The 25,744-nt window shown below is 31.2% G+C and overlaps 2 protein-coding genes across 2 annotated transcripts; both read right to left on the bottom strand.

Moving 5' to 3' along the window:
* Positions 1 to 3,127: 3,127 nt before the first annotated feature.
* Positions 3,128 to 7,487, bottom strand: LOC139492858 (sulfotransferase 1B1-like). The gene is made up of 3 exons (XM_071281010.1): positions 7,439 to 7,487; positions 5,831 to 6,148; positions 3,128 to 3,207 (listed from the first exon to the last, which is right to left on the bottom strand). The coding sequence occupies exons 1-3, from the start codon at positions 7,485 to 7,487 to the stop codon at positions 3,128 to 3,130; spliced, it is 447 nt and encodes a 148-aa protein (XP_071137111.1).
* A 4,443-nt stretch (positions 7,488 to 11,930) lies between these two features.
* LOC139491557 (sulfotransferase 1E1-like) lies at positions 11,931 to 22,322 on the bottom strand. The gene is made up of 7 exons (XM_071279306.1): positions 22,270 to 22,322; positions 19,409 to 19,485; positions 17,771 to 17,965; positions 17,181 to 17,498; positions 16,347 to 16,456; positions 15,088 to 15,277; positions 11,931 to 14,329 (listed from the first exon to the last, which is right to left on the bottom strand). The coding sequence occupies exons 1-7, from the start codon at positions 22,287 to 22,289 to the stop codon at positions 14,217 to 14,219; spliced, it is 1,023 nt and encodes a 340-aa protein (XP_071135407.1). The 5' UTR covers positions 22,290 to 22,322; the 3' UTR covers positions 11,931 to 14,216.
* Positions 22,323 to 25,744: the final 3,422 nt, after the last annotated feature.

Below are 25,744 nucleotides of genomic sequence, written 5' to 3'. Positions count from 1 at the left end.
TAACAGGTCTAGCAAAAGGGAAATATTTAAACTTAACTAAACTATGGTTTCTCTAATCATAGTTGTTTCGTGACTTCAGCTGGGTTTTTTTATTTACGCTTGAGTGCATTTCAAATGTGAAAACCACTTTAATCACGACCAAATTGTTTGCAAAATGATGAATTCTTTATAAAATGCTTCAATATCAATGTTTTAGATACAAATAGATGAAAGCATAGGCAACTGGAATTTACAAGTGTACAAATATTCCAAAATAAACGATTGCAAAACTGCATTATATAATAGTGTAGAAAAAGAAATTCTGCGCATGTTACTATTCTGTCTGAATGAATGTAATTGCTCCGAAAGATATAAACTCATAGCATGCATGTATATCCCAAATGATAATATTATAATTTAAGTAGCAATATAGCTACAAAAAACGGTTCTAATCTTTATACACCAGATGCGTATTTAATTAATACATATCTCTTCAATGATACTCATGGCCAAACAATATTCAAACAATACAAAAAAAAAAAACCCACTAAGAGCGTATAAAATAGGCATTGATAGGAGGAACAGCAAAAAAAAAAAAAAAAAAAAAAAAAAAAAAAAAAAAACACATATAAGGCGAGCTTTGCATTCGGAAGATGTAATAGGAATTCAAAACATTAAAAAAATCGTTCCTTTATTCGTTAAAGAACAATAGACAAACCTCATAAATATAAACAAAAGCGGTAAAACATTACATGTTAAGACTGGAAAGAAATTGAGTTCTTAATTCGTTGTTTTTTACTTTGCATAAGTGTTCATTAGTTGCAGGTAAGCGTAGATCGGTACTTTCTGTCTTTCAATGTCAGTTGTTTTGGTGTTTGAGATCGATATGGTGATGCCAACTATTCTTTTTTTACAGATTGTTCGTATGTTACTCATTTCACCACTATCCAAGTTTAGGAAGGGTTGAGCACTCAAGCATATTTATTTCTGCCACTATAAACGGTTATCTATTTTAGCAACTATAAACGGTTATCTATTTCAGTGGTAAAAAATATAATACATTTCGATCAACTCCAAGTTTTTATGCCCCCACCTACAATAGTAGATGGGCATTATGTTTTCTGGTCTTATGTCCGTCCGTTCGTTTGTCCGTTCGTTTGTCCGTTCGTCCCGCTTCAGGTTAAATTTATTGGTCAGAGTAGTTTTCCCCATGATATGATGATGAAGACAAATTATGATTCATATATAGAATAATTAGATATAAGAAGATGTGGTATGAGTGCCAATGAGACAACTCTACATCCAAGTCACAATTTGTAAAATGAAACCATTATAGGTCAAAGTACGGTCTTTAACACAGAGCCTTAGCTCACACCAAACAGCAAGCTATAAAAGGCCCCAAAAATGACTTGTGTAAAAGCATTCCAGCTGGAAACCAACTGTCTAATCTATATAAAAAACCAGAAACACTTATGAACCACATAAACAAACGACAGCTACTGATCATCCTAGTCCTGACTGAGGACAGGTGTAAACAATTGCAGCATGATTAATCTATATAAACAAGCATATGTTGTCTTGGAATCAAAGTTATCTATGCAGCATTGTTCTCAATGCATGCAAATTAAAGATTTTGACAAAATATTTTTGTTCTACTGAATCACTTTGTAAAGGCAATCATGAATTTTAGACATCAAGTTGGAGATGTGAAAATCGGATGAACCTGTAATCCTTTGAAGATCATAAATAAGTTCTAGGGAACAAACAGTTTACAGGAAGATAAGAATGACAAATGGAGCTCCATGTTGTAAATACCTTTTGTTATAAGCCATAAAAACTACAAACCATTTTTTAGACTGCCCGACGGAGGGTGAGTGAGAGTACTGGTCCAAGAGTAGGATTCAATGGAACATTATCCCATTCTATGTCCCTGGTAAATATCAATACCTTATCAATCAGAAATAAATTTATTAAAATAGCATGATTGTAAATATTTATAGCCAATTCAAACACAATAATTATGTTACATATATGTATTGAAATAGCTTATGACCGTTTGTATGCCCCACCTACGATAGTAGAGGGGCATTATGTTTTCTGGTCTGTGCCACCGTTCGTCCGTTTGTTTGTCCGTTTGTTTGTCCGTTCGTCCCGCTTCAGGTTAAATTTTTTGGTCAAGGTAGTTTTCCCCATGATATGATCTGTCTAATTTTAATGCCAAATTAAAGTTTTGACCCCAATTTCACGGTCCGTTGAACATAGAAAATGATAGTGCGATGTTCAGGTTAAAGTGTTTGGTCAAGGTAGTTTTTGATGAAGTTGAATACCAATCAACTTGAAACTTAGTACACATGTTTCCTTATGCTATAATCTTTCTAATTTTAATGACAAATTAAAGTTTTGACCCAAATTTTACGGTCCACTAAACAATGAAAATGATAGTGCGAGTGGGGCATTCGTGTACTATGGACACATATTTGTTAACCAGTTAATTTATAAATATTATTAATAAACCAATGAAACCCTCAGGGAGAAAACTCCGACCAGCAGCGCATATTTGTTTTACACTGCATTTTTGTTGATTATATCATTGTATATCTTAAAAGTCAAACCAAAATATATAAAGTGATAATACTCCTATTTTCAAACCTGGAAGCTATCATATCTCACCATCGTGTATGCCATTGGCCTAGCAATAATTTGTTATGCTTTATCTCCGTAATTTGATTGCATCTTTCGTCTTTATCAATAGTTTGGTCAACTTTAATACATTAGAAATATATTATATATGTAGTGTATACGTTAACAAGACTTCGAACGAACTACACACATCTAGAGATCAACAAAGGAGAAGAAATATAGTAGTTAAATCAGTGTACGTATTTATTATGTTTTGATTATATAGATATAAGAATATGTCGTATAAGTGCCAATGAGACAACTTTCCTTTCAAGACACATTTTATAAAAATAAACCATTTTAGGTCATAGTACGGTCTTTAACACAGCGCTTTGGCTCACATCGAACAGCAAGCTATAAAGGCCCCCATAGATGACTAGTGTAAAACCATTTGCATATATTTCTGGTATAATCATTGCATTCATAACTTGCAAGTTATAAAGAAAAGCAATATTGAAAGTCAATTCCTTTAATCTTTTTTGGCAAACAGAGCATCAAATTTCTCATCGAGATCAACGGTGAAAAAGTTTTTCCAGTCTCCAACCTCACCTGTTGAATAGTATGAGTATATATGTATATATTCACTGTTAAACATATAACAAATAACACATGAAAAGGTATAACAGTTAATTATCAACAACATGAGCAATAAAAGCATTTGTTAAGATCAGTAATGAAAAAATAAAAAAATGATACTAGCATTTGAGTTCGAGATATAATTTGTGACAAACACACACTGCAGTCAGGTTTCGTGCGAACACATTTAGACTATTTACCGGATTTGTTATCACATAGGCAACACGACGGGTGCCACATGTGGAACAGGATCTGCTTACCCTTCGGGAGCACCGGAGATCGACCCTAGTTTTTGGTGGGGTTCGTGTTGTTTATTCTTTAGTTTTCTATGTTGTGTCATGTGTACTATTGTTTGTCTGTTTGTCTTTTTCATTTTTAGCCATGGCGTTGTCAGTTTATTTTAGATTTCTGAGTTTGACTGTCCCTTTTGTATCTTTCGTCCTACTTTTTCAATACTAATGAAAGAGTCTGGAACTGAAATGAACGAAGGAAAGAAAAGCATTTTCTGCATTTTCTAGAAATACATTTTTTATTTGCAAACAACCAGTTTTCCAATAATTTTAAATAAGCACATGTTCACATATAGGTGTTGCTGTTGATATAGAAAGTGTCATCTTGATTATTCATTATCTTCTGAAAAATAACCAAAGAAGTGGTTTGAGCCGGACTAGATATGCTGTACAAATGGACTGTCAGGTCAGATTGAGCTGGGTAGGTAAATTTGAAACATACTGTCAGGGGAATGTCTTTCTCCCTATCCTTTCAATAGCTATATTAGGTTTCGTAAGTGAACTGTTCCAATGCAGAATTACCACTTTATCCAAAATGTCCTTTTTTAAAGTTGAAGGTCGAATCATCAAGAACATACATTTGATTTTTTGTTGAATTTACATCTTTCCCACGATTAGTATTTATTCAATATAAACAACCGTTGCCGCACTTTTCTATTCAAATTCGTTCAAAACATGTAAAACATGTTTGTTTCTAGACGTTAAACAAACAACTATTATTAAAAATAATGTGAAGTTGGATATATTGCAGTATTTGATAGATGATATACACTTATATAAATGAAAATAAGGTGTAATATTCATTTATACCTTTCCTGTACGTCAAGTTTGTAATTTTCTTTTCGCCTTCTTTATTATTGATTGGAGATGTTTCAACTTTTGAAGTCACTGCTTGTTTCATGTTTTTGAAACTACATTTTACAGCTATATTTTTAAACAGGTCACTATTTTCTTCAACTTTTAGAAATTTAGCAAGTTTTGTTATCTCCGTCACTGGATCCTGTAGAAAAGAACAAATTTGTTTTATATATTACAACAAGCTGATAATGTTAATGTATTGAACAGTTTTAAGCAAATTTAAAAATTTAAGTACAAAACTTTTTTGAATTTTGGGTCCGCAATGATCTTTAACTATATACTTGTTTAATTTTCTGATCTGGGCGTCCCTTATTAGTCTAATGTAGATGATACGTGCGTCAGGGGAATCACGTTAAAAGCCTGGTACTTATGATAACTATTTATTCCTCATTCTTTAAAAACTAGAAAGCTTAGTGCTATATCAGTAAATGTAAGTGTTGGTGTTTATTAGCCTTGATATGTAATGAAAAAATATCTGACTTATCGTTAAGCTTGAATGGCTAAATCAATCGAATCATCAATAACAGTAAAGGCTTATAATTTGTTGCATTGTTTTTGTTTTTCTCGTTTCACAATAAATTACATGAATTTTTGGAGAAAGTAAAGACACAATTATTCTCGAAGTATTTTTTTTTAAAATTCAGACTTAATATATATTGATATTATTTATTCTTGAATATGCATCTTTCGTGTTACACTTAAGGAATAAAGATAAACATATCATATCAAAAACTCATACCACTGTCTTGAATAGTAAAACCAGTTCAATAACGAGGTTTCCACTTCTGAAATTTGTTAAAAATTAAGTAAACAGCGTTATACAATTAAACAACACGTTTTCAATATTTTGAGATGAAATAAAAGAAATCACCAGAAGTCTCAAATTAAATTATGTGAAGAGAAAGCTTTGACCATGAAATTAAAGGATATTTAGTTGCATTTGTAAACGTTTGGACCTAAGGGGTTTAAACGATTTCATTTCATCTTTTCGGTCTCTTTTCCTTTATACTTATTCAAACATATGTAATACCATATATTTTGTGTAGTTGGCATTCCGTCTGAGGCTTTTTCAGTGCTATGCTTTTAAATCGAAAACTGGATTCTTGATGATTTCAAGACAAAGCTGTTGACTTGATGTTTTTTTTTTAACATATTTTACTTTTGTTCTTTAAAATTGAGAATGGAAATGGGGAATGTGTCAAAGAGACAACAACCCGACCAAATAAAAAAACAACAGCAGAGGGTCACCAACAGGTCTTCAATGCAGCGTTGTTTATTTTATAACAGCAGTAATTGATATTAACATTCCAAAACAAAATTAAAACTGTTTAGCAATGTGTATAATAACTTGAAAACTTGACCAAATCAGAAAAACTGAAAAATTAAAATAGAACCTTATTTACATTGTATCATGTTTATCAGAGGCAACAGTTTATTCTCCAACTTACCGAATTCCATATACTTTGAGATAAATTTATTCCATTTGATCGTAGAATCTATGAATTTATGACCTTGTAGGAATGAAAGCATTGACACTAAAACATCTTTCGGATTCCTTTGAAGAGACAGAATTTTGCACTTTTTGTAAAATGTCTGCTTGGGTAATCCCTGAGGTGTAAAATGAGTATTATAAATACGAGGTTTTGGCGAATTTCTTAGCATCTCTGCCGGAAAGAACTCCAACATGACTGGAGCGTTCTCTTTTCCTTGATAATCTGCCATTCCACTTCTAAGCATGGAAGTTATTTCCCATAACCAGAGTGTCCCTATTTAAGTTTAACGTTAATGTTACCCATATAAAAATGTCGATCACCGATGTTCAAAATACGTATGCGATGTTATTTACTGGACATTATCCAGTTAATAGGATAAGCCTAGCACTTTATTCATTTAGTATTTTGTAACTGTAAGCAATTGAACTGTTTTCCAATGAAAAACTAGTATTGTTTCATTTGTTTTGCATGCATACTTTTACTTTTGATTTACTTTTGAGTTGCTTTTTGATACAATATGAAATACAGCTCATTAAGATATCCATCTTTAGAAAAAACAGTAGTTGTGCTATAGAAATAATCTTCTATAAGGCAAATCAATTATTTTAATTTGGAATATTTTGTTAATTAAAAAAAAAAAAGCAGTTATTACACATGTTACATTAAAATGAGAAACCGATGTTACTAACGAGCTGTATTGTAATCAAATGTATAAATGACTTTGTATTGCACGCTCGCCTATAGGGCGGGAAGTTGCTTTTTAATACCACCACTGTTAAATCACATATATACGTTAAGCAGCATTTTATAAAAGTGCGCATCTTTTAAAAGAATTAGCAAAAATTTATTACTTACAGTCAGTGTAAGTCAGCAATTAGACTGTTACCTTTACTAGTAGGTAAAATTGGACTGAACATTTTGGTCTGATATGCGAGATTGATCGAAAATATGATATCAAACCCCAAAAACGGGAACATAAGATACATATAATGTTGAATTCACATGTTTAACATCGATTTTTAAAAATCAACCCATTGTAGTACTAAAAATCGTTTATCTTTTAATATCAAGCAATCCGATTTTCACACATTAATACACAGTTTTAGATTAAAAGTTTTATGGATATCATCTTCGAATATGCAAATATAGAGTGCTTACCCTTTCTTTAAAATGTTATTTTGAGCGTTTATTACTCTTCATCTATGACGTGTTAATTCTTGCTTCGCTGGTTGACTAAACATTTTATTAATTATTTAGTTTACCGAAAAACAGTCGTAAAACATCTTTAACATCTATCTTAGTATATAAACTGCACCCAAGTCCACATCCATCTTTGAGAATTGATACCCCCCCCCCCCCCAAAAAAAAAAAAAAAAAAAAATTCCAACAAAAACAAAGAAAAATTAACCCACAGCATTAAAAATTTGAGACATATGTATATATTGTGTTTGTTAGCGCTCTTATCATTTACCATCGCCGCGATATAGCCTTTTTGTGATATCTTTTTACCTTTACCTTTTGTGTAAAGCAACCAACAATCAATCAATCAATCTTATCATTTACCTGATTTTGCAAATGCACATATTATGACATCATCATCATCCATGTCCATGTTTCTGATACTCGGTATGTGTTTTCAGTAATCCAGAATCTTCCTGGCCATTGAACGTGACGAAATGATGTAATGCGTCTCCGTTTTTCGAACATTGTATCGGTGTACCACCCAAATCAATAGTTACAATGTCATTGTCGCTAGTAATTGGATCTGTAACATATTTTTAATGCATGACCAGGATTTAGTACTGTGGATTCATTATTATTCGTTGGATACCAATTTTCGTGGATTTCGTGGGTATAGGTGGACGACTAAATGTTCAACGGATGACAAATTTCCTAAATTCTTGTATGAAGATATCAGCAAAACATCGAAATTAATGTCCACAAACATGCAAGTTTTCCTTTCTCAATGAAAATTTATAACCACGAAAATAAATAAATTCACAGTATTTCAAGTTGAAATCATAGATGTTCGGTAGTTGTAAATATTTGTTGTCTATAAGTACATGTTTGTGGTAGTTGTTTATGTTACAGTTGAGCACTTTAACACATTCAAAAGTCCTTTAATTAGGCAGTACTTTAGAAAAAATGTGAAACAATATTGTAATTAAAATGGATTCAACATGTAAAACATAAATCTACAGAAAAGGAGTTGCTTTCCGACATATATAATGTGTTAGTGCTTACAAGTTACAGCATATAACTGCGACTCTGCAAGATCATTTTCGAGGTCATTCTGTTAAATTGAACTTGAGAAAAGTTTGGAAAAAATGTTTTATTGATCTAACATATTTCTAGAAATTGAATCTTTGTGAAAATGATTGTTTGTGTTGGACAAAACTGCGAATGCAGAAATTTATTTGGCATTAACTTTTACAAATATATCTAATAAATATGATCTGTACATTTAGTTGGCAGGAATGAGGGTAGGAGTTTCGTCATAAGATCGAGGCAAATATTTTTACAGCACTTGGCTTGGTTTTTAAACAACGAGGCCAGCCTGACTCCTCCTGTAGAATTTGGTTATACTTCCGATATGGAGTTGGCCAGATTTCTATACTTTTCATCGTCAGCCAACTGTACTTAAAAAAACCATTAAATATGACATAGTTTTATCAAGTTGTACGAGTCCAAAACTATATTTGCTGATTCATATTAATATGTCATTATCAGACAAACCTATTTGATATTTAAGATGAAATATATTTCATGTGAATTAATTGATTTAGATAAAGAATCAAAACGTTCTAAAGGAAAGAAAAAAATCATTATCAAAACTTATGAAAACAAAATCGACGAAAAAACAATCTAGTCAAGGTAGCACTATTCATGCATGCTATTGACCACACAAAGGACTAAACATCACGAATCTGACTAAAAATTAGGTTAATCTCACATGATCGAGAAAAGTAAGCTAGATAAGTTTCACTTCTACTATTCGTGTTTATTATGAATATTATAAAGGGTATAATTTTCATTTTGGAAATCGCAAAACCAAGGAAAAGTGTACCTTTTATTAATTTTAAACGGTTTCCGACATATGTTGCTTACCAAAATTATGTTTTAATTCAGGTTTCCATTCAGAGGAGGTATCATTATCTAATATTCTGTCTCCCATCATAATAGTCTTACATAAAAAAGAAAACATACATTGATATACGTGTTAAGGGTTGAAATCTAGTACAATAGTCCTTTCATAGTCTATTTCGATATGACCTTATGAACCACTCGACACATATGAATAATAATGTAACACGTTTAAGACTGCTTGAAACGATTAATAGGGCTAAACATACCTGACTGTTTCTTTGAGAGATAGTTCATATGGATACAGTTTAACTTTATTTGTAAACAGTGAAGTGTAGTATATATACTTTATCGATGACAGTTGTTATCCATTCGTTCCATTCGTTTGATGTGTTTTATCATTTTATCATGACATTTGATTAGGGACTTGCAATTTTGAATTTTCCTCGGAGTTCAGTATGTTTGTGACTTTACTTTGTACATTGTACCTCTTAATTTATGAAGTTACTTAAATTCAAATATTAATAACAACAACAACATAATCTGTGCTTTCCACTTTCTAAACTGAAGAAAACACGAGTGAACATTTCTTTACTATGCATGTGTGCTTGTTGTTTCTGATAGAAGATACATACGTAGTGATATGAGAAATCTTTAGAAAACATGTGTCAGGAGATTCAATTGTTATTCGTGAAGGTCAAGGGGAAATGTAGACTTCATTTATCTATCAGCTCACAATTAGCTTGTAAATTTTTACAATTACCATAACAAAACAAATTTAAACAATACTGATAAAACATAGACTTATACTGTTAAAATAGGTATAACAAAAAATATAAATACCATGCACAAGATACGTATATTTGATCGAAACAACGATTGAGGATGATTTATTTAAATTTAATAAAATTCATGTATTTGGAAAAGAAACACAAAGGCAAACGACATCACATGTTTATACACGAAAAAACGCACTTGTTTATATTCGCAATAAGCACAATTCGTTGATTAAACGTTTTAGATTTATTTTATCATGATTCGTAGAATAATATTTTATGTTTAATAGTCCTGAAACATTGAAAGGGTATGTGATACTGGCTCATAATGAAATATGTGCAAAGAAGAATGTTTTATACAAGCTTTACAGTATGTACATTTGTTCCTAATTTTTCTAGCTACTTTGCAGGTATTTAGTTTAAAACATTTTGCTTGCAGAATACCTTCTTCTTTAATTATGGGTAAATTAGTATTCATGAAAAGCTAGAATGATGATTTTAATTTACTAAAATATTGACAAGCTTGCTTGACAACTTAACTACGATACACAATGAATAATCACCAATAACAGGTTCAACGTAAACATGATATACAAAAACCAATCACCAACTACAAAAACACATTTGAACGGGTGCCACATGTGGAGCAGGATCTTCTAACCCTTCCAGATCACCTGAGATCACCCCCAGTTTTTGATGCGGTTCGTGTTGCTTAGTATCTGGTTTCTACATTGTGTCTTCTGTTCTATTATTTATTTGTTTGTCTTTCTCCTTTTTCGCCATGGCGTTGTCAGTTTGTTTTCAAACTATGAGTTTGAATGTCTTTTGTATCTTTCGCCCCCCCTTTAAAGTTATACTATGAATAAAGCAAGGTTTTTATATAAGCTCATGTATATAGAAAAAATGAATTTTATTACTTTTTGCATCTGACCTTCTTTACAAGAATATCAAGGGAGCCTGTTATGCCAAGCTGATATTCGAACTCATAAAGTCAAGTCAATTCAAAATAGAAAAGGACACTTTATTATATTTATCCGCTATTTGTCTTAACAGTATGATTTGGTTGAAAATATGAAGTAAGATGAAATAGTTACTTAAACTACTTTGACGCGTACACAATGTTGGAATAGTTGTTCAGTTGTATGACTGGAATCGCGTGCATTTCATCGACGAATTGATGGATTGACTGGACACATGACGTTTGCTGCACTGACACATTGGCTTATATTTTTATTTAACTTCAAGTCCTATCCATAAAATTATTAAAATTTAGAACGGAAATGAGCAACGTGCGAAGAAGACAGCAACGCGACCAAAAGCTAAAAAAAAACAATAACAAAAAAGCCACCAATTGTCCTCAAGACAGCAAGAAAATCAGCCGCCCCCTCAACAAAATATCTACTAGTTCAGTAAAATTGGTATCACATCAAAATATTAAACTCCAAAACATACAAATAAACTACATTTGAAAAAAAACAAGACCCTCAAAGGCCAGAGGCTCCTGACATGCGACAATCGCAAAAAAGCGATGGGGTTGAATACTATATTTCGCGGATACTTTTTATTGCGTTAAATCCTTTCATGCCCATTTCACGGCGATTTAATTTTGCAATTTTCAAATTCACTTGATGTATAGGAAAACGCTTTAAAAAAAAGTTTTACAAGATGGCGACAATTTATTATTCGCGTTATTTTTCTACTGGCAAACAGTAGCGAAAATAAATATCTTGCGAAAATAAATTGGTTTACAGTAAATAAATTATCTCTCAACCTTCTGCTGTTCCTCTAGACAATGTAGAATAAACAAACACACAGCAAAACGCACTGTAAAAATCAATTTAGTAGAAGTCTTAGTCTGATTTCAGAAAAGGTAACTAAAGAAACAAGGCAAAAAGACAATGAAACAACGATAAATTAACAAGAGACTACTAGCAGCAACTGATATGATGGCTGCAGACTTCGGCTGAACTGATTTGAAGATGATGTTTGCACGTATGAAAATCAAACACAGTTTATCCCGTTAGATGTATTGTATCATAGATAAAAAAAATAATGAGAAATACACTACCCGTGTCATGCCAACAACTAGTTTCAGAACAAGACAAAAGACCATATGAGTTAATCGATATCAATACCAAAATATGCCATCTTTTATGATCTGACAACACTAACTAAATCTCTACAGAATAAGTCTGTTTAAGTTTTGATAAAATCTTTATTGACATATTGGATCTTAATCAATTTTTTTTTATGATCTTGAGGGCGATCAATATTGGGAAACATTTGAGAATAACAATATGCAATTTGGACGATTTCACGCTATGGACTGCAATTTGGAATTTGATGTAATTTATTAACTGGTAAAGAACAGAGCTTGGTTTACTGAAAATGTACATGTCTGCCGTTGACTTTTTGAAATACTTATTATGTCAGAAATAATTGTATTGTTCTTGGTACGGCATTTTCTATGAATGCGATTTATTTTAAGCCAACAAGAGCGGTGTTTACGAACAGTTTTAGAAACTATAATCAAAATGTTACGTAAACATAATCGGTTCTTGATATACATGAGTTTTCGCTCCCCATGATATTCTCATTTAGAAAGAGAGGACAGACTGCTGACTTTTCAATCCAATTTGATCTAATTATTTTCAGTCATCGTACAAACTTTGAATGAGATTCCCTAAGCTGCTTATTTACAATTTCTAAAGGTTGAATTGTTAAATATTTAGTAGGATGAGTGTGTTGATAAATGATACTTTTATAGTAATAATTTGAACGATAAAGATGTACATGCGTGCGTTAAGATAAAATAAAGTATAGTTTTATCTACGCACTGCGTCCAATTGCAACTTGTGTTAAACCGTTCTTAGTATGATAGTGCCAAGCAGGCATTGTTTTTTCTTACACTGGCTTCCGATCAAAGCCAGAATTACATTCAAAATCTTAACATATATGTACAACTGTCATGTAGGTAATGCATCGTCATATTTGATCAATTTGTTAAATCCTCAAGTGTCGAAACGTTCATTAAGGTCGTCATAGTCATCTATTGGTTGTTATGCAGTCCCATATAACAAAAAGAAAACTTTTTTCAGATAGAAGCTTTAGTACTATTGGGCCAAAATTGTGGAATGAACTAGGAACAAATGTAAGAAACTCTGAATCTTTGGATACTTTTAAATGTCGGTTGAAAACATTGTATTTCGAAAATTATTTTGAACTTTTCTGACTTTTTTCTTGTGTATCACAGTATATATTTTCAATTTTTGGTATAGTACATACATATTGTATTTTTGTATAGTATTTTTGTACTTTATATGTCATTTATGTACAACGCCATTGAATACATATTGTATATGTAGAAATAGGCGTTTAATTAAGTTTTCATGTTTCATGTTTGTTTCATGTAAGTTAATAAATAACACTGTTAGTTTTTCAGTTTATTACCAGTTTCAAAATTAAGGAAACTATGCAATTATTAGACGTAGACCTTACCGTAATGTTAGTGGAAAGACGGAGACACGTAACTTATTTTACGGTATAACATTTATCAATAGAAGGGTTTCCACGATTTTTATTATTAAAAATGTTAGCGATTGTAATTTTTTTTATATCAGCGATTTTGAGACATGTATAAATGTATATACCCTTTGAATGAGTTTGAATAATTCTTTTTTCATTTCATAATTTCATTTCTTTGTTATCCGGATTAGGCAGTATGATGAAAACGAAAATAAACAAATTACCTATCATTGAATTATGTCTTGATTTTCGAATAGCGTTCTTCATGTCAAATGAATGACCAAAATCTGACAACAATACGAGAGGTTACATAATGGCACAGATAATACAAATTGGTATGCACCAGAAGCGCATTGAAATGTCTCTTCAATGATTCTTATAGCCAACACATTTAAACATCCAAAACTTATTAATACAAATAAAGAGGGAATACAAAAGCCGAGAAAGAAAATCAGAGCTTTAAATGACATAGGGATACCATCGAAAGGAAACTTTCACCAGCAGTGTATATAGCACTACTATATTTTTGTAAAATTATGTCATCGAAATCATAGCAAATTATAAAAGGTGACTACATTATATTTTTATATCATTAAGATACATTGTATCTCATGTTTCCATCGTCCTTCGCGTGTGCCATTGCCTAAACATGAATTGAATTTGTGCTTTATCTTTTTTTATTACTTCATTTTTCATCCGTATTATTGACTAAGGCTTTTTACAGCTGACTATACTGTATGGGCTTTGCTCATTGTTGAAGGCCGTATGGTTACCTATAGTTAATAGTTTCTGTGTCATTCGGTCTCGTTGGTAATCATACCACATCTTCTCTTTTACACAACACATCACATTACATTTAAAGGTTACAGAAAGAGAGTGTACATACGAATCGAATGAGATCCTTATATAATATAATTTGGTTATAAGTTATTATGAGAGAATTCATATGTTACATGTTACAAAGAAAAGCGATATTTAAAGTCAATTCCTTTCATCTTTTTGGCAAACCGAGCATTGAATTTCTCATTGACAGCAACGGTAAAGTAGTTTTTCCAGTCTCCAACTTCACCTGTTAAAGAGAAAAAAAAGATTAATAACATGAACGATTGTAAAAATTAGTAGTAAAAAAATGAAAAACCGGAAGTTATGTTTAAAATATGAAGTGTGCCAAGCAAATAATGCATTATGTTTTCTGCGAACACGTTCAATACTGGTTAACTGTCCAACACTTATTCAAAAATAAATAAGGAGAAAGAAGCACATATATACCGAATATTCTGATAATAACTTTTTGTTAATTAAAGAGAATGTGGTTTTATGCGCAAACCACCAGTCAACTTATCATATGAATAATAAAAAAAATTACATAGGTGTTGATTTTGATATAGAAATTATCATCATTTCTGTCCTGACCTAAAACCAAAAAGGTTGAAAGCCTCGGAATAGCTTTGCTTTATGTATCAATACACTGTAAGTGCGATCGAGCTAGAAAATTAACTCCGAAACCTGCTATTGTTTCCTTGCAATAATCGTCAAATATTCCATATGTGATATACATTCTATAATCTTGTTTCAGAAAAAAATTAATTATCGTCTTGAACTAGAATTTTTAATAAATCATGTTATTTCATTTTAATTCAGTTGCATATATGTCATTATCTAAACTATTATATATTGTGCATTAACAACTACTTACCTATCCACTGATATTAAAATATATTAAATACTCGAGGACGGGATAAGGTACCAGTACTTTATGTATCTCAAACAAATATAATAAAAATAATTTAGATAAAAAGAAAAAAAGAGTTAGATATAGTTTTATACCTTTTCTGTATGTGAAGTTTGTAATTTTCTTAGCAAGTTCTTTATTATTGATTGCAAATGTTTCCTGCTTTGAACTCGCTGCCTGTTTCATGTTTTGGAAACTACATTTGACTGCTATATCTTTTGCCAACTCACTGTTTGCTTCAACTTCTAGAAATTTAGCAAGTTTCGATATTTCCGTAACTGGATCCTGTAGACAAGAACATATTGGTTTACTCAATGACCCTCAGCTGAGATTTTAATCACATTAAAAAAAATAAAAAAATAAAAAAATAAAAACAATTTTTTTTTAGCAAAACTATGTGTAATATCTTTAAATGTATGTGTATTGCTTACTGTATATTCGTTTAAGGTATCTAATACATCACTTGTGTTTTCTGTTAGCGTTGATGATAATTCAAATGATATCTGAATTGTTTAAAGCTGAAATTACAGAAAGGGCCAATTATTGATTGTTATATTGTTTTGGTTTCATTTCAATGGAAAAAAAATAAATAAACGCATTTTTAATGTAACCGTTAGAAATTCACACTTAATATAAGATTATAGGATGTCTAGAATAAACAGTTTACAACGTATTGGCTCGATAATTGTATGAGGATTTTGTGTTAATTTAGATTGAGTGTGTATCTGGATGCTTTCTAATTAACTACCAAGGTGACCTCGTATGACTGTCAATGACACGACTTGATCATAACCATAGACATAAATAGATAGCACCATCATGCAATTTGGTTTTTTCAAGTCTGTTTGATTTCATACTGTAGGTTAAAAATATATGTTAACCATCGTTTTTACCGCTTTGAGATTGAGTGTTTGTGGATCAAACCAGACAATCAAATAATTAACCCTTGCTTTATTTTCAATTTTGTCATTCGTTTCTTTTTTTAAAACTGAACAGGCATAATTCATGCGTAAGCCATCTCTAGCTTAAAGTTTTAATAATAAGTCACATGCATACGGATTAAATCAGGTCAAATAAATCACTTGCAAATAAACAATTCATCAGCGATGATTATTAGATTCTTTGTACAAAATTGAACCGAACTGGCTTCAAAAAGCCAATTAGTATATAATTTTTTCACTTTCATTAATGATGTAACAAAAAAATATGCACGTATTATTTTTTTTATATATCTCGTAGATAATGCCCTATTTAATAGATTTAAGATATTGTATATAGTCAATGCCAAGTATGTTCATGTTAAGTGTTGAATTTTAGAATTGAAAAGAATAAATATAAGCTAAAAATTATATACGTCTTTCATGTCTTCATATGATAAGCAGTAAATGTTGTCATGTCCTTCCTTTAAGAACTCATACCACTGTCTTGTATAGTAAAACCAGTTCAATAACGAAGATTCCACTTCTGCAATTTGTAAAATCACACGGAAAAATAGGTATAACTCGAATAATAATGATATGTGTTTGATTGTTACAATTGAAAAAAATGAAACAACCTAATGTCATCATTAAAATTATGTAAAGAAAACTTAACCTTTCGGCATGAAATTAGATAGTATTTAGTCGCATTTATAAATGTTGGTAAAAAAACAACAATATATGTTCAACTATATTAGATGAGAAAGATTTAATAAACCTTATGTCAACATTAAAATTACGGAACGGTAACCAAATCTTTGGGCTTACAGAAATTTCTTCTGCATCTTCGCCTTTCTTTTCCTTGTTTTTTTTCTCATTTATTATGGACCCAACGTGAGCTTAAACTTACAGATAATGAAAAACTCAATTATTGATGTCTACATAAGACACAATTAGAAATAAGAAGACGTGGTACAAGTGCCAATAAGACAACTCTCCATCCAAGTCACAATTTGTAAAAGTAAAACCATTATAGTTTAGGGTTAGTACGGTCTCCAATATGCAAACTTGGCCGGAATATTGATATTATTAAGACACATAATTTTTATTTGGTCAATGTGTATCATAAATGAACAGCAATTTATGTTAAAATACCAAAGTGTAAATATTGTCTTAGAAACTGTGATATGTGTAACAAAACTTGAAAACTTGACTTAACACAGATTATTTTGAAAAAAAAAACCAAACACTAACATATTCTATCAACTTACCTAATTCCATATATTTGGAGATGAATTCGTCCCATTTTATCGTTGAATCTATGAAGTTATAACCCTGGAGAAACGGAAGAAGTGACACTAAAACATCTTTCGGATTTCTTTGAAGGAACAGAATCTTGCACTTTTTGTCAAAAGCCTGCTTTGGTAAACACTGAGGCGCGAAATGAGTATTATAAATACGAGGTTTTGGTGACACCCTTAACGCTTCTGCAGGAATGAATTCAAACATGGCTGAAGTTTTCTCTTTTCCATGATAATCTGCCTTTCCGATTCCTAGCATGGAAGCCATTTCCCATAACCAATGTGTCCCTGTTAAAGTTGAATATATGTTATTACATGTAATATATTAAGTGATTTTTCCTTCCAAAAATCGTTCGATTTACTATTACATTTATTATATGTAGTATTATTTTTTTCATATTGTCAAGAATAGAGAAGTGCAGAGTCTTTTTTGAAATGCTATTTTGAGCTTGGATAGATAATTGTGTGCATTTTCAGCGTATAAGAGCTAGCTTTGTCGGTCATCGTTTGTAATACTTTTTTATGCTGTAAATATGCATTGGTATACTTATAATTAGTACCTGATTTTGCAAATGCACATATTATGACATCATCATCATCCATTTCCATATTTCTGATACTCGGTATGTGTTTTCTGTAATCTGGAAATAATTTAGCCGTTTTCAAATTCTGTAATGCATCTCCTATCTTCAAACATTGTATTGGTGTTCCACCCAAGTCAACGGTAACAATTTCATCCTCACTAGTAATCGGATCTGAAATAAATGTTGAATGGTTCTGTAATGTTTATAACCTGTTTCTAGTATTTTAAATTGTTATTATAGTAGTTCAGTATTTGTATATATGGTCTATTGTCTACTGTTTGTCGTTGTTATTTTAACGTTGCTCCTCAGGTACTAAACACATATGAAAAAATACAATCTAGCAGAAAAGTGCAACACAAATTTTAAAAGGATTTTTAGCCATGGCGTTGTCAGTTTATTTTCGATTTATGCATTTGACTGTTCCCCTCGTATCTTTCGCCTCTCTGTTGAACATATTAAAAAAGCAAGACAGCAAGTTGGTTACCGACATATATGTATGTGTTACATTTTGTGTAGTGCTGACACGTTCCAACGTAAAACTGTGAAGCCACGGACTAAATAAAGAATCATTCCACGTCTGTTAGATCTTTATTGAGTAAGATATGAGCAGATGCAACATATTTTTAGAAATTGAACACGTTGAAAGTACTGTCAAGCATTAAATATGTGTCGGACAAAACTGCAAACAGCCAACGCATTAAAGTGTATTTATATAAAGAGGCTGATCGAATATAAAGAAATTGCGTTCAGGTATTCCTGAGAGATTTGTCATGGAAATATTTGTTGCTTAAACATTTTGCAATATATCCGATATGAAGCTCTGTAAATGGAGCTGGCAAGGATGATGATAGGAATTTTGACATCTAGTAAAGATATTTTGACACCAGACTGGATATATAGCTTCGTGCAGGCAAGCCAAACTCCTTATTAGTTGTTTTTTGTTTTATTTAAGAAAGGGAGTTTGACAGATGACTATACTTATCTTTTTCTATAAACTCTACTTGAAAAATGTATTTTGAGAGACAGAGTCCTGCTATTGTCAAGATTAACACGTCTAGAACTATATTCGAAATATAATGCTAAAAGTTAACAGCAAATATATTGCGTATGATTTGAATGATTTAAGGAGGTAGACCTAGGTTAAGGGAAATAACTCTTAAAATCATCAGTACGTTTGTGTCAACCATTTTCAAAAACATATTCTAAGCTTCTAGGTTACATAGATTATTTTCAATCTGTTTCAGGTAAATGCTTAAAAAACATTAATGAACTTGACTTTTACAAACGCTTAACTAATTTAAAGAGTTATCTCCCTGAACCAAGATCTACCTCCTTAAAAAAGAGTAAGAAAGTTCAAAAGGACAAAGAAAAACGTCTCATGAAAAACCAAAAAAACAATTGATGATACAAAGAGCAATTCGAATTGACCAAACTTTCGGGTTTATCTCATGTGATCCAGAAGAGTGATCTGATCCTGTTCCACAACTAGCACTTGTCCTATTGATTATGAAAAGTGCTAGTTCGACAATAATTTTCCTTTTAGATTTTTTACAACCGAAGAAAAAAGGGGTCTGATATATTTTTAAAGGGATCATTTATACCAGTCTTGCTTACCAAAGTCATATTTTAATTCAGGTTTCCATTCAGATGAAGTATTACCATCTAAAGTTTTGTCTCCCATCGTCTTATACCTAAAAGAAAAGCAGACAAGGAAGAAAAATTATTTTGACATGAAGTCATCATTTTAGTAGCAGGATCTGCTTACCCTTCCGGAGCACCTGGGATTACCCCTAGTTTTTGGTGGGGTTCGTGTTGCTTATTCTTTAGTTTTCTATATTGTTTCATGTGTACTATTGTTTGTCTGTTTCTCTTTTTCATTTTTAGACATGGCGTTGTCAGTTTATTTTCGATTTATAAGTTTGACTGTCCCTCTGCTACTTTCGTCCCTGTTTAAGTAGATAATTATGACCTATAACATGTAAAATAATTTATTACACCTTTTATGAATATCTTATCATACATGGTCCGGTGATATTAGTTCAGTTCGGCTTTGGTTATACTTGTTTGTATATTTTAATTTATAGCATGTTTTTAAAAAGCTTTCCTTTTCAAATAGTTTAGCCTCGAGCAACATCGAAGAGACATAAATTGTCGAAATGTGCATCTGGTTAAAAAAAAATGGTACCGTTTATATTATCAGTAAATTATCTACACAAGTAGTGCAATGCACACATGACCTGTATGTATCTAGTTCATATTTTAGTTTTGATGAACTATCAGAATTGATTAAGTATTTAAATAAAACAATATTTATTAAATAAAGTTTCATATTTTGCAACGTATAATGAACTATCTAATACGATAAATATAGGAAGATGTGGTATGAGTGCCAAGGAGATAACTCTCCATCCAAATAACATTTTATAAAAGTAAACATTATATATCAAGGTGCGGACTTCAACACGGAGCATTGGCTCACATCGAACAGGGAGCTATACAGGGCTCCAAAAATTAGTATTGTAAACCATTCAAACGGAAAACCAGCGATCTAATCTATATAAAAACGTGAAACACGAAACACGTATGAACTACATAAACAAACGACAACTACTGTACACCAGATTCCTGACATAGGACAGGTGCAAACATTTGCAGCGGGATTAAACGTTTTAAAAGGTACCAAACCTTCTCCCTTTTCTGAAACAATAGGATAACATCACAACAGTATATTTGATGGACCAATTATTGAAATTGTCTATTAGATTAAACATCAACTTGTTATTCAAGAAATTGAAGGTATTAGGCAAATTAAAATAAATTGAAAGATTTTCATCCCAGCCCGCCCCTTTCAAAAAATTTCACCACGATTTTTATATGTTGAAAAATGTACGATTTCCGGATTTATTTCATTTATATTAACGCTAACAATCGAAACTAAACTGGAATCTGATTGTATTACGCTACATTTACTCTCAAACATGAACAAAGTGTCGTAGTTAGCCGAGAACCAGCTTAATTCAAAACTTCCTGTTTCAAATTACGGTTTTCGTATTTCTTAGAGTAATCTTACTAAATGATTATTAAGTCAACATATTCTGCTGCTCTATGATGACAACATCATATATTTAGAATAAAGATCGGTTACGAGAAGGGCATGACATATTCGAGTTACGAGTGTTATGCTGTGTCCAAGAACACAAACCGCGGTATGTCACAAATGTTTGTGATGAGAACCACCTTGGATTTTTTTATTTATACAATTACTTTGTGTCAGGAATGTTGGACTGTGAATGATTTCCAAAGCATAAGAATCGTGGAACACATTGGTACAAAATCATGGCTGTATTAAAAATAAATTGACACAAGCATGAACTGTTATTGAGTTCAAAAAGTCGACAAACATACGCATTTGCAATTATTAGTTGGCTGATGGTAATTTAATACAGGGTTCAATCGAACATATGTTCATATAACAAACGAGATATGGTATGAATAACATAATTAAGAAAACTCCTCAACGATGATCAAATGACATAAAATGAACAACAGTATGTCACCGAATGGCTTTCAATATTGAGAAAAACCAATACTGCATAGTCAGTTCTAGAAGGTCCCAGAGTAAAAAATGTAAGAGTAATCTAACTTAATGATTTTTTAACATAACAAAGATCGAAAAAGTATATGTGAAACAGCAACCAATTCGCTGTTTCAGGATTTAATGCATTCTGGGTACACAGTAATATTTTCAATAGTGTACACAAAAACCTTTTAATTAGTCAAAAAACATTCTAAACAATGAAAATTCAACCAATGACGTAACGTTATTTTTATTTTCGGGTACGAACAATGACATAACCCATGGTTTTTCAGATTCTTACACGGTCAATTACAATAACATTGAACATGCTCCTGACATATCATAATGTATTTTTCTGCGTTCAACTTGTCTGATGTAATCATTAAACAAAAACTAACTTTAAACTTGTGATTTAAACATCTATAAACGTTACGACCTTCTTCATGACCTTTTGTATGTATTTAGCTCAGCAAACACTACATTAATTCGTTATGAAAATAACTAAAATTTGTTTTATTAATGAATTCTTTTTTTTTTCATTTAGATACAATATCCTCTATTCTAATTTAATGATTATTTTCTCCATCTGTACGTATACGGCATGATGTGAAAAAACATAAACACTACCAATTTACTGTTACATGTACCGTAACATTACAACTTAACATAGACAAATAATGATTTGACATTTATTACTTACTTGATCTTACTTGTACCTGTATTTAAATAGAAATACACATGATACATGGATAACTAAATTCGTAGTTTAGTAAATTATATTCTTCTTTTTAATATCTTTTAATATATCAGCAATAGTTAAAGTTTACTTCATTTAAGATATGATGTTACATATTGTGGTATTTCTTTTAGAAATATAAATAAAAACGGTAGAACTTACCAAAAATGAAAATATACCATCAAATGTCACACACTAACACGTTTATGGTTAACATGTAGGACACAAGTATATAGTTCACAAACCTGTTATGACCTTATGGATATTAAGCTATACATATAGAAGTTCAAAGGTATAAAACTGCTTGAAGCTACCGATGGTTGACAGAAAAATAAAATCCTAACCGTTTATTTTAAAAAGTAAATCCTATAGAAACATAGTTTAATGGTATTTGTATACATATACTGTATTGATGGGTTGTAACAACCCAACAACAAAATAATCTTCATTTTCCTCTGTACTGTCTAAACTGAAGAATAATGGACATTACTCATATGTTAAATGTACTCTACTATGAATGTGTGCTTGTTGTTAACAGGAGATGCATACGAAGAACGTATAGAGGAGAGAAAGAAGAGGGAAAACAATAGTCATGAATTGCAATTGTTTTTTACTTAAGCCTACGCAGAAATGTAGATTTCATTTGTCTTTCAGCTTGCGTTTAGGTTGAAAATTCTACAATAACCACATGTATTTTAATACAAATTAAAAAAAATACTGATCAATAAAATTGAGAATGGAAATGTGTCAAACATATATATATAATCTCAACATAGATATAACCTGAAACCGAGGGAAACAGGTCAAAAACATGTATAAGAGGAAAACAACGGAATAAGTACAGTACAAACAAATGTAAGAACACTCAGCACTGAGAAACGCTGAAATAAATAATATAATAGTACACTTCAACATGTGTACCGCAGAATATCAATAAACATCTTCTTCAAACAATGACGAATTTTTTGACGTATTTATATATATTTATAATCTTGAAATTCATACAATTATATGAAACGTGACAATCATTTTACAACACTAGTCCAAAAAATAATATGATAATGACGGTCTTCAATGGAGAAACGATTAAAGAAGAGAGATGTATGCCTATTTTGTTTTACATGTCCGTGTTTGGGATATGGCTATCTTGCTCCAGGTTTGTATGTTGCACGAGTTAAATAAGTAGGCTAAATGTATGGAATATGTTTTACTGTATAGCTTAAAGTGTCCAATTATTAAATAAGATTGAATATAAAATGAATGACGATTTATTAAAAATCTTTATTAAAGTCACTTCCACTAGTTTTGTCCCTAATAAAGACAGATTCTTGAAAAGAACTTTTAATTGAATTTTACACCGACAGCGACTATATACATTACACGGCCATTTTTCTGAAGTTTTAGGTTTTCCTTTAGCACCAATGAAATTGACAATGTACACTGTGCTTTTTGTATTTGGTGTTGAAGGTATTCTGTTTTGTTTACATCCTCGTATGCCTCTGGATATAAGAATAGACCTTTTTATTGCTGTCATTCTTTCTAACATTGTTTTTAACTCCAATAAACATGAAAAAAAATAAAATAATAGGTCATGTAGGTGAAACGCTTGATACATTATGCAGCAATATGAGTACCACACGTATAAAAATGTATTTTGATAATTAGGAGAAAACTGTTTATCTGAACTATATGTTTTAATGTGTTTGCCATAGCCATGTGACGTGTCTTGGAGCTCAAACAACCCGATATTGATTGTGTTAGTGTGCTATAACATGTATAATAAACCTTTTTATTCTTGTCGTTTGGTTTTGCCTATGTGCTTTGTGTATATGCCTTTTTGTTTTTCTTTCCTGACATATTTTGTTCCTTTTTCATAGCAATTGAAATTATAACACATATTACATAATAAGGGTGTCAATATTATATCATTCTGTAATAAGACAGCAAAAAATATATATTCTATCTGTTTGTTTTGTTCAAACATTCTTGACAATAATGCACTAAGTTGTGACTGTTAAACATGTGAGAGATTTATCTAGATATGAAACCAGGTATAAATAGGAAAATGCCTATGCCAAGTCAGAAATTTGACAGTTATTATCCATTCGTTGGATGTGTTTAAGCTATTGATTTTGCCAGTTGATTATGGCTTTTTCATCTTGGATTTTCCTCGGAGTTTTTTTTCAAGATTATTTTATCTTTTACTAAGCATGCTAAGTCTGTATGTGCAAGCCACAGATTTTTCATTTGACAAAACAGCTTAAAAAGAAACCTCATTCTGTGTAGAAATCGAAAACCTGCTTCATAAACAAAGTGGTTACAACATTTTTTTTTAAAAGTTTTTAAGATATCGGCGTTGATTTGCAAGTTTATAGTTTTAAAAAATCCTAAATTGTTGCTTGTTTAAAAAAGTACTTCACATTCAAATTCCCGTTTATCAACGACGATGAATATTATCAAAAAACACGTTAACCTTCCGATAAGCTAGAAGACAGAAACGTAAAAAACTGAATATATTTGTTTTCTTTTCAACTGAGCAAATCCAGTATCAATCGAGTACTAGAAGCATGAAATACGAAACCAACTCTCAGAAAGATAAAAAAAAAGAAGATAAAGTTATCATTGAGACGAGGGTTTAAATTGCGCGTTTCTCCTACTGAATACTCATCAACGATAGTCTAATCGTCACATCTGATTGGATTTCTGTTTCATTAAACAATGTAATTACATGAGGGAAGAAACTTCCATTCTCTTTTACAGTAATTGCATAATCCTAAAATCCAATATTTCAATTTACCCGTTTCTTTTTAAGATAATTTTTAAATTATTCATTTCACTTTTGGACTGAATGACTAGTCATGATATTGTTTCTACTAGACTTTTAGCGCTTGGTGTTAAGTATTATTTAGATTTTCATATAGTTTATCCCTTAAATTACTTGTATAATTGATTTTTTTCAAGATGGAACTATAAACAATTGTCATACTAATGGGAAGTTAAGCTGCTTGCTGTAAAATAAGTTTTATCCCACTATTTATTCGAAAAGTACCTTTACTAAGTCATGAATATAATAAATGTATTAAGTTGTTCTGTTGGTTGATAAAGTCTATCATTTTGTGTTGTCAGGTCTTATGAATTTCACATTGTTTTTTGTAATTTACCTTGCTTCATGATCAGTTTTATTTTTACATGTTTCAGTAAATTGTTGAACTATGTGATAACAAGTTTAACTCACATGACTATTTGACAGTAACATTCCTGCTAAAGCGCTCGTCCATCTGACTTTGATTCGTGCTTAATAACCCAAACAAGTCTGGTGGATATATAAAATCAAAAGCCTCGTCTAGGCAAACGAGATATCTTCAGTTAAACGAAACCTTCTATTAACAACTAAATGTCTCTATCTAACAACCCTCATGTAACAGTTGGAGTAACAATGTCCCGCCCTTTAACTTGAACCTGGTCGACCTACTTTATAGAACCTTTCAACTGCATCAACTGTTGTTACGTTTTTGTCGTGAAGAGGTGTGAATTATTTTCACTAACCGTTAACAAAACCACAACCGCCCACTATCGAATATTAGAAAAAATATGATCCTTTTACAAAGACAAAGTTTTCGCATGGAGTTGACACAAT

This window comes from Mytilus edulis, chromosome 10 (assembly GCF_963676685.1).
Source record: "Mytilus edulis chromosome 10, xbMytEdul2.2, whole genome shotgun sequence".
Classification (NCBI taxonomy): Eukaryota; Metazoa; Mollusca; class Bivalvia; order Mytilida; family Mytilidae; genus Mytilus; species Mytilus edulis.
The sequence above is the reverse complement of the archived record's forward strand: the minus strand, read 5'-3'. Positions and strand labels throughout refer to the sequence as shown.

What these genes read in the sequence shown, in the direction of transcription:
- LOC139492858 (XM_071281010.1), bottom strand. Translation starts at nt 7,487, where the DNA reads ATGGACATGGATGATGATGATGTCATAATATGTGCATTTGCAAAATCA. An exon ending in ATGTGCATTTGCAAAATCAG is followed by an intron (nt 6,149 to 7,438) that starts GTAAATGATAAG and finishes AAACTTAAATAG; the next exon opens with GGACACTCTGGTTATGGGAA. An exon ending in CTCAAAGTATATGGAATTCG is followed by an intron (nt 3,208 to 5,830) that starts GTAAGTTGGAGA and finishes ACTATTCAACAG; the next exon opens with GTGAGGTTGGAGACTGGAAA.
- LOC139491557 (XM_071279306.1), bottom strand. Translation starts at nt 22,289, where the DNA reads ATGGTATATTTTCATTTTTG. An exon ending in ATGGTATATTTTCATTTTTG is followed by an intron (nt 19,486 to 22,269) that starts GTAAGTTCTACC and finishes CTTTTCTTTTAG; the next exon opens with GTATAAGACGATGGGAGACA. An exon ending in TGAATTAAAATATGACTTTG is followed by an intron (nt 17,966 to 19,408) that starts GTAAGCAAGACT and finishes CATTTATTTCAG; the next exon opens with ATCCGATTACTAGTGAGGAT.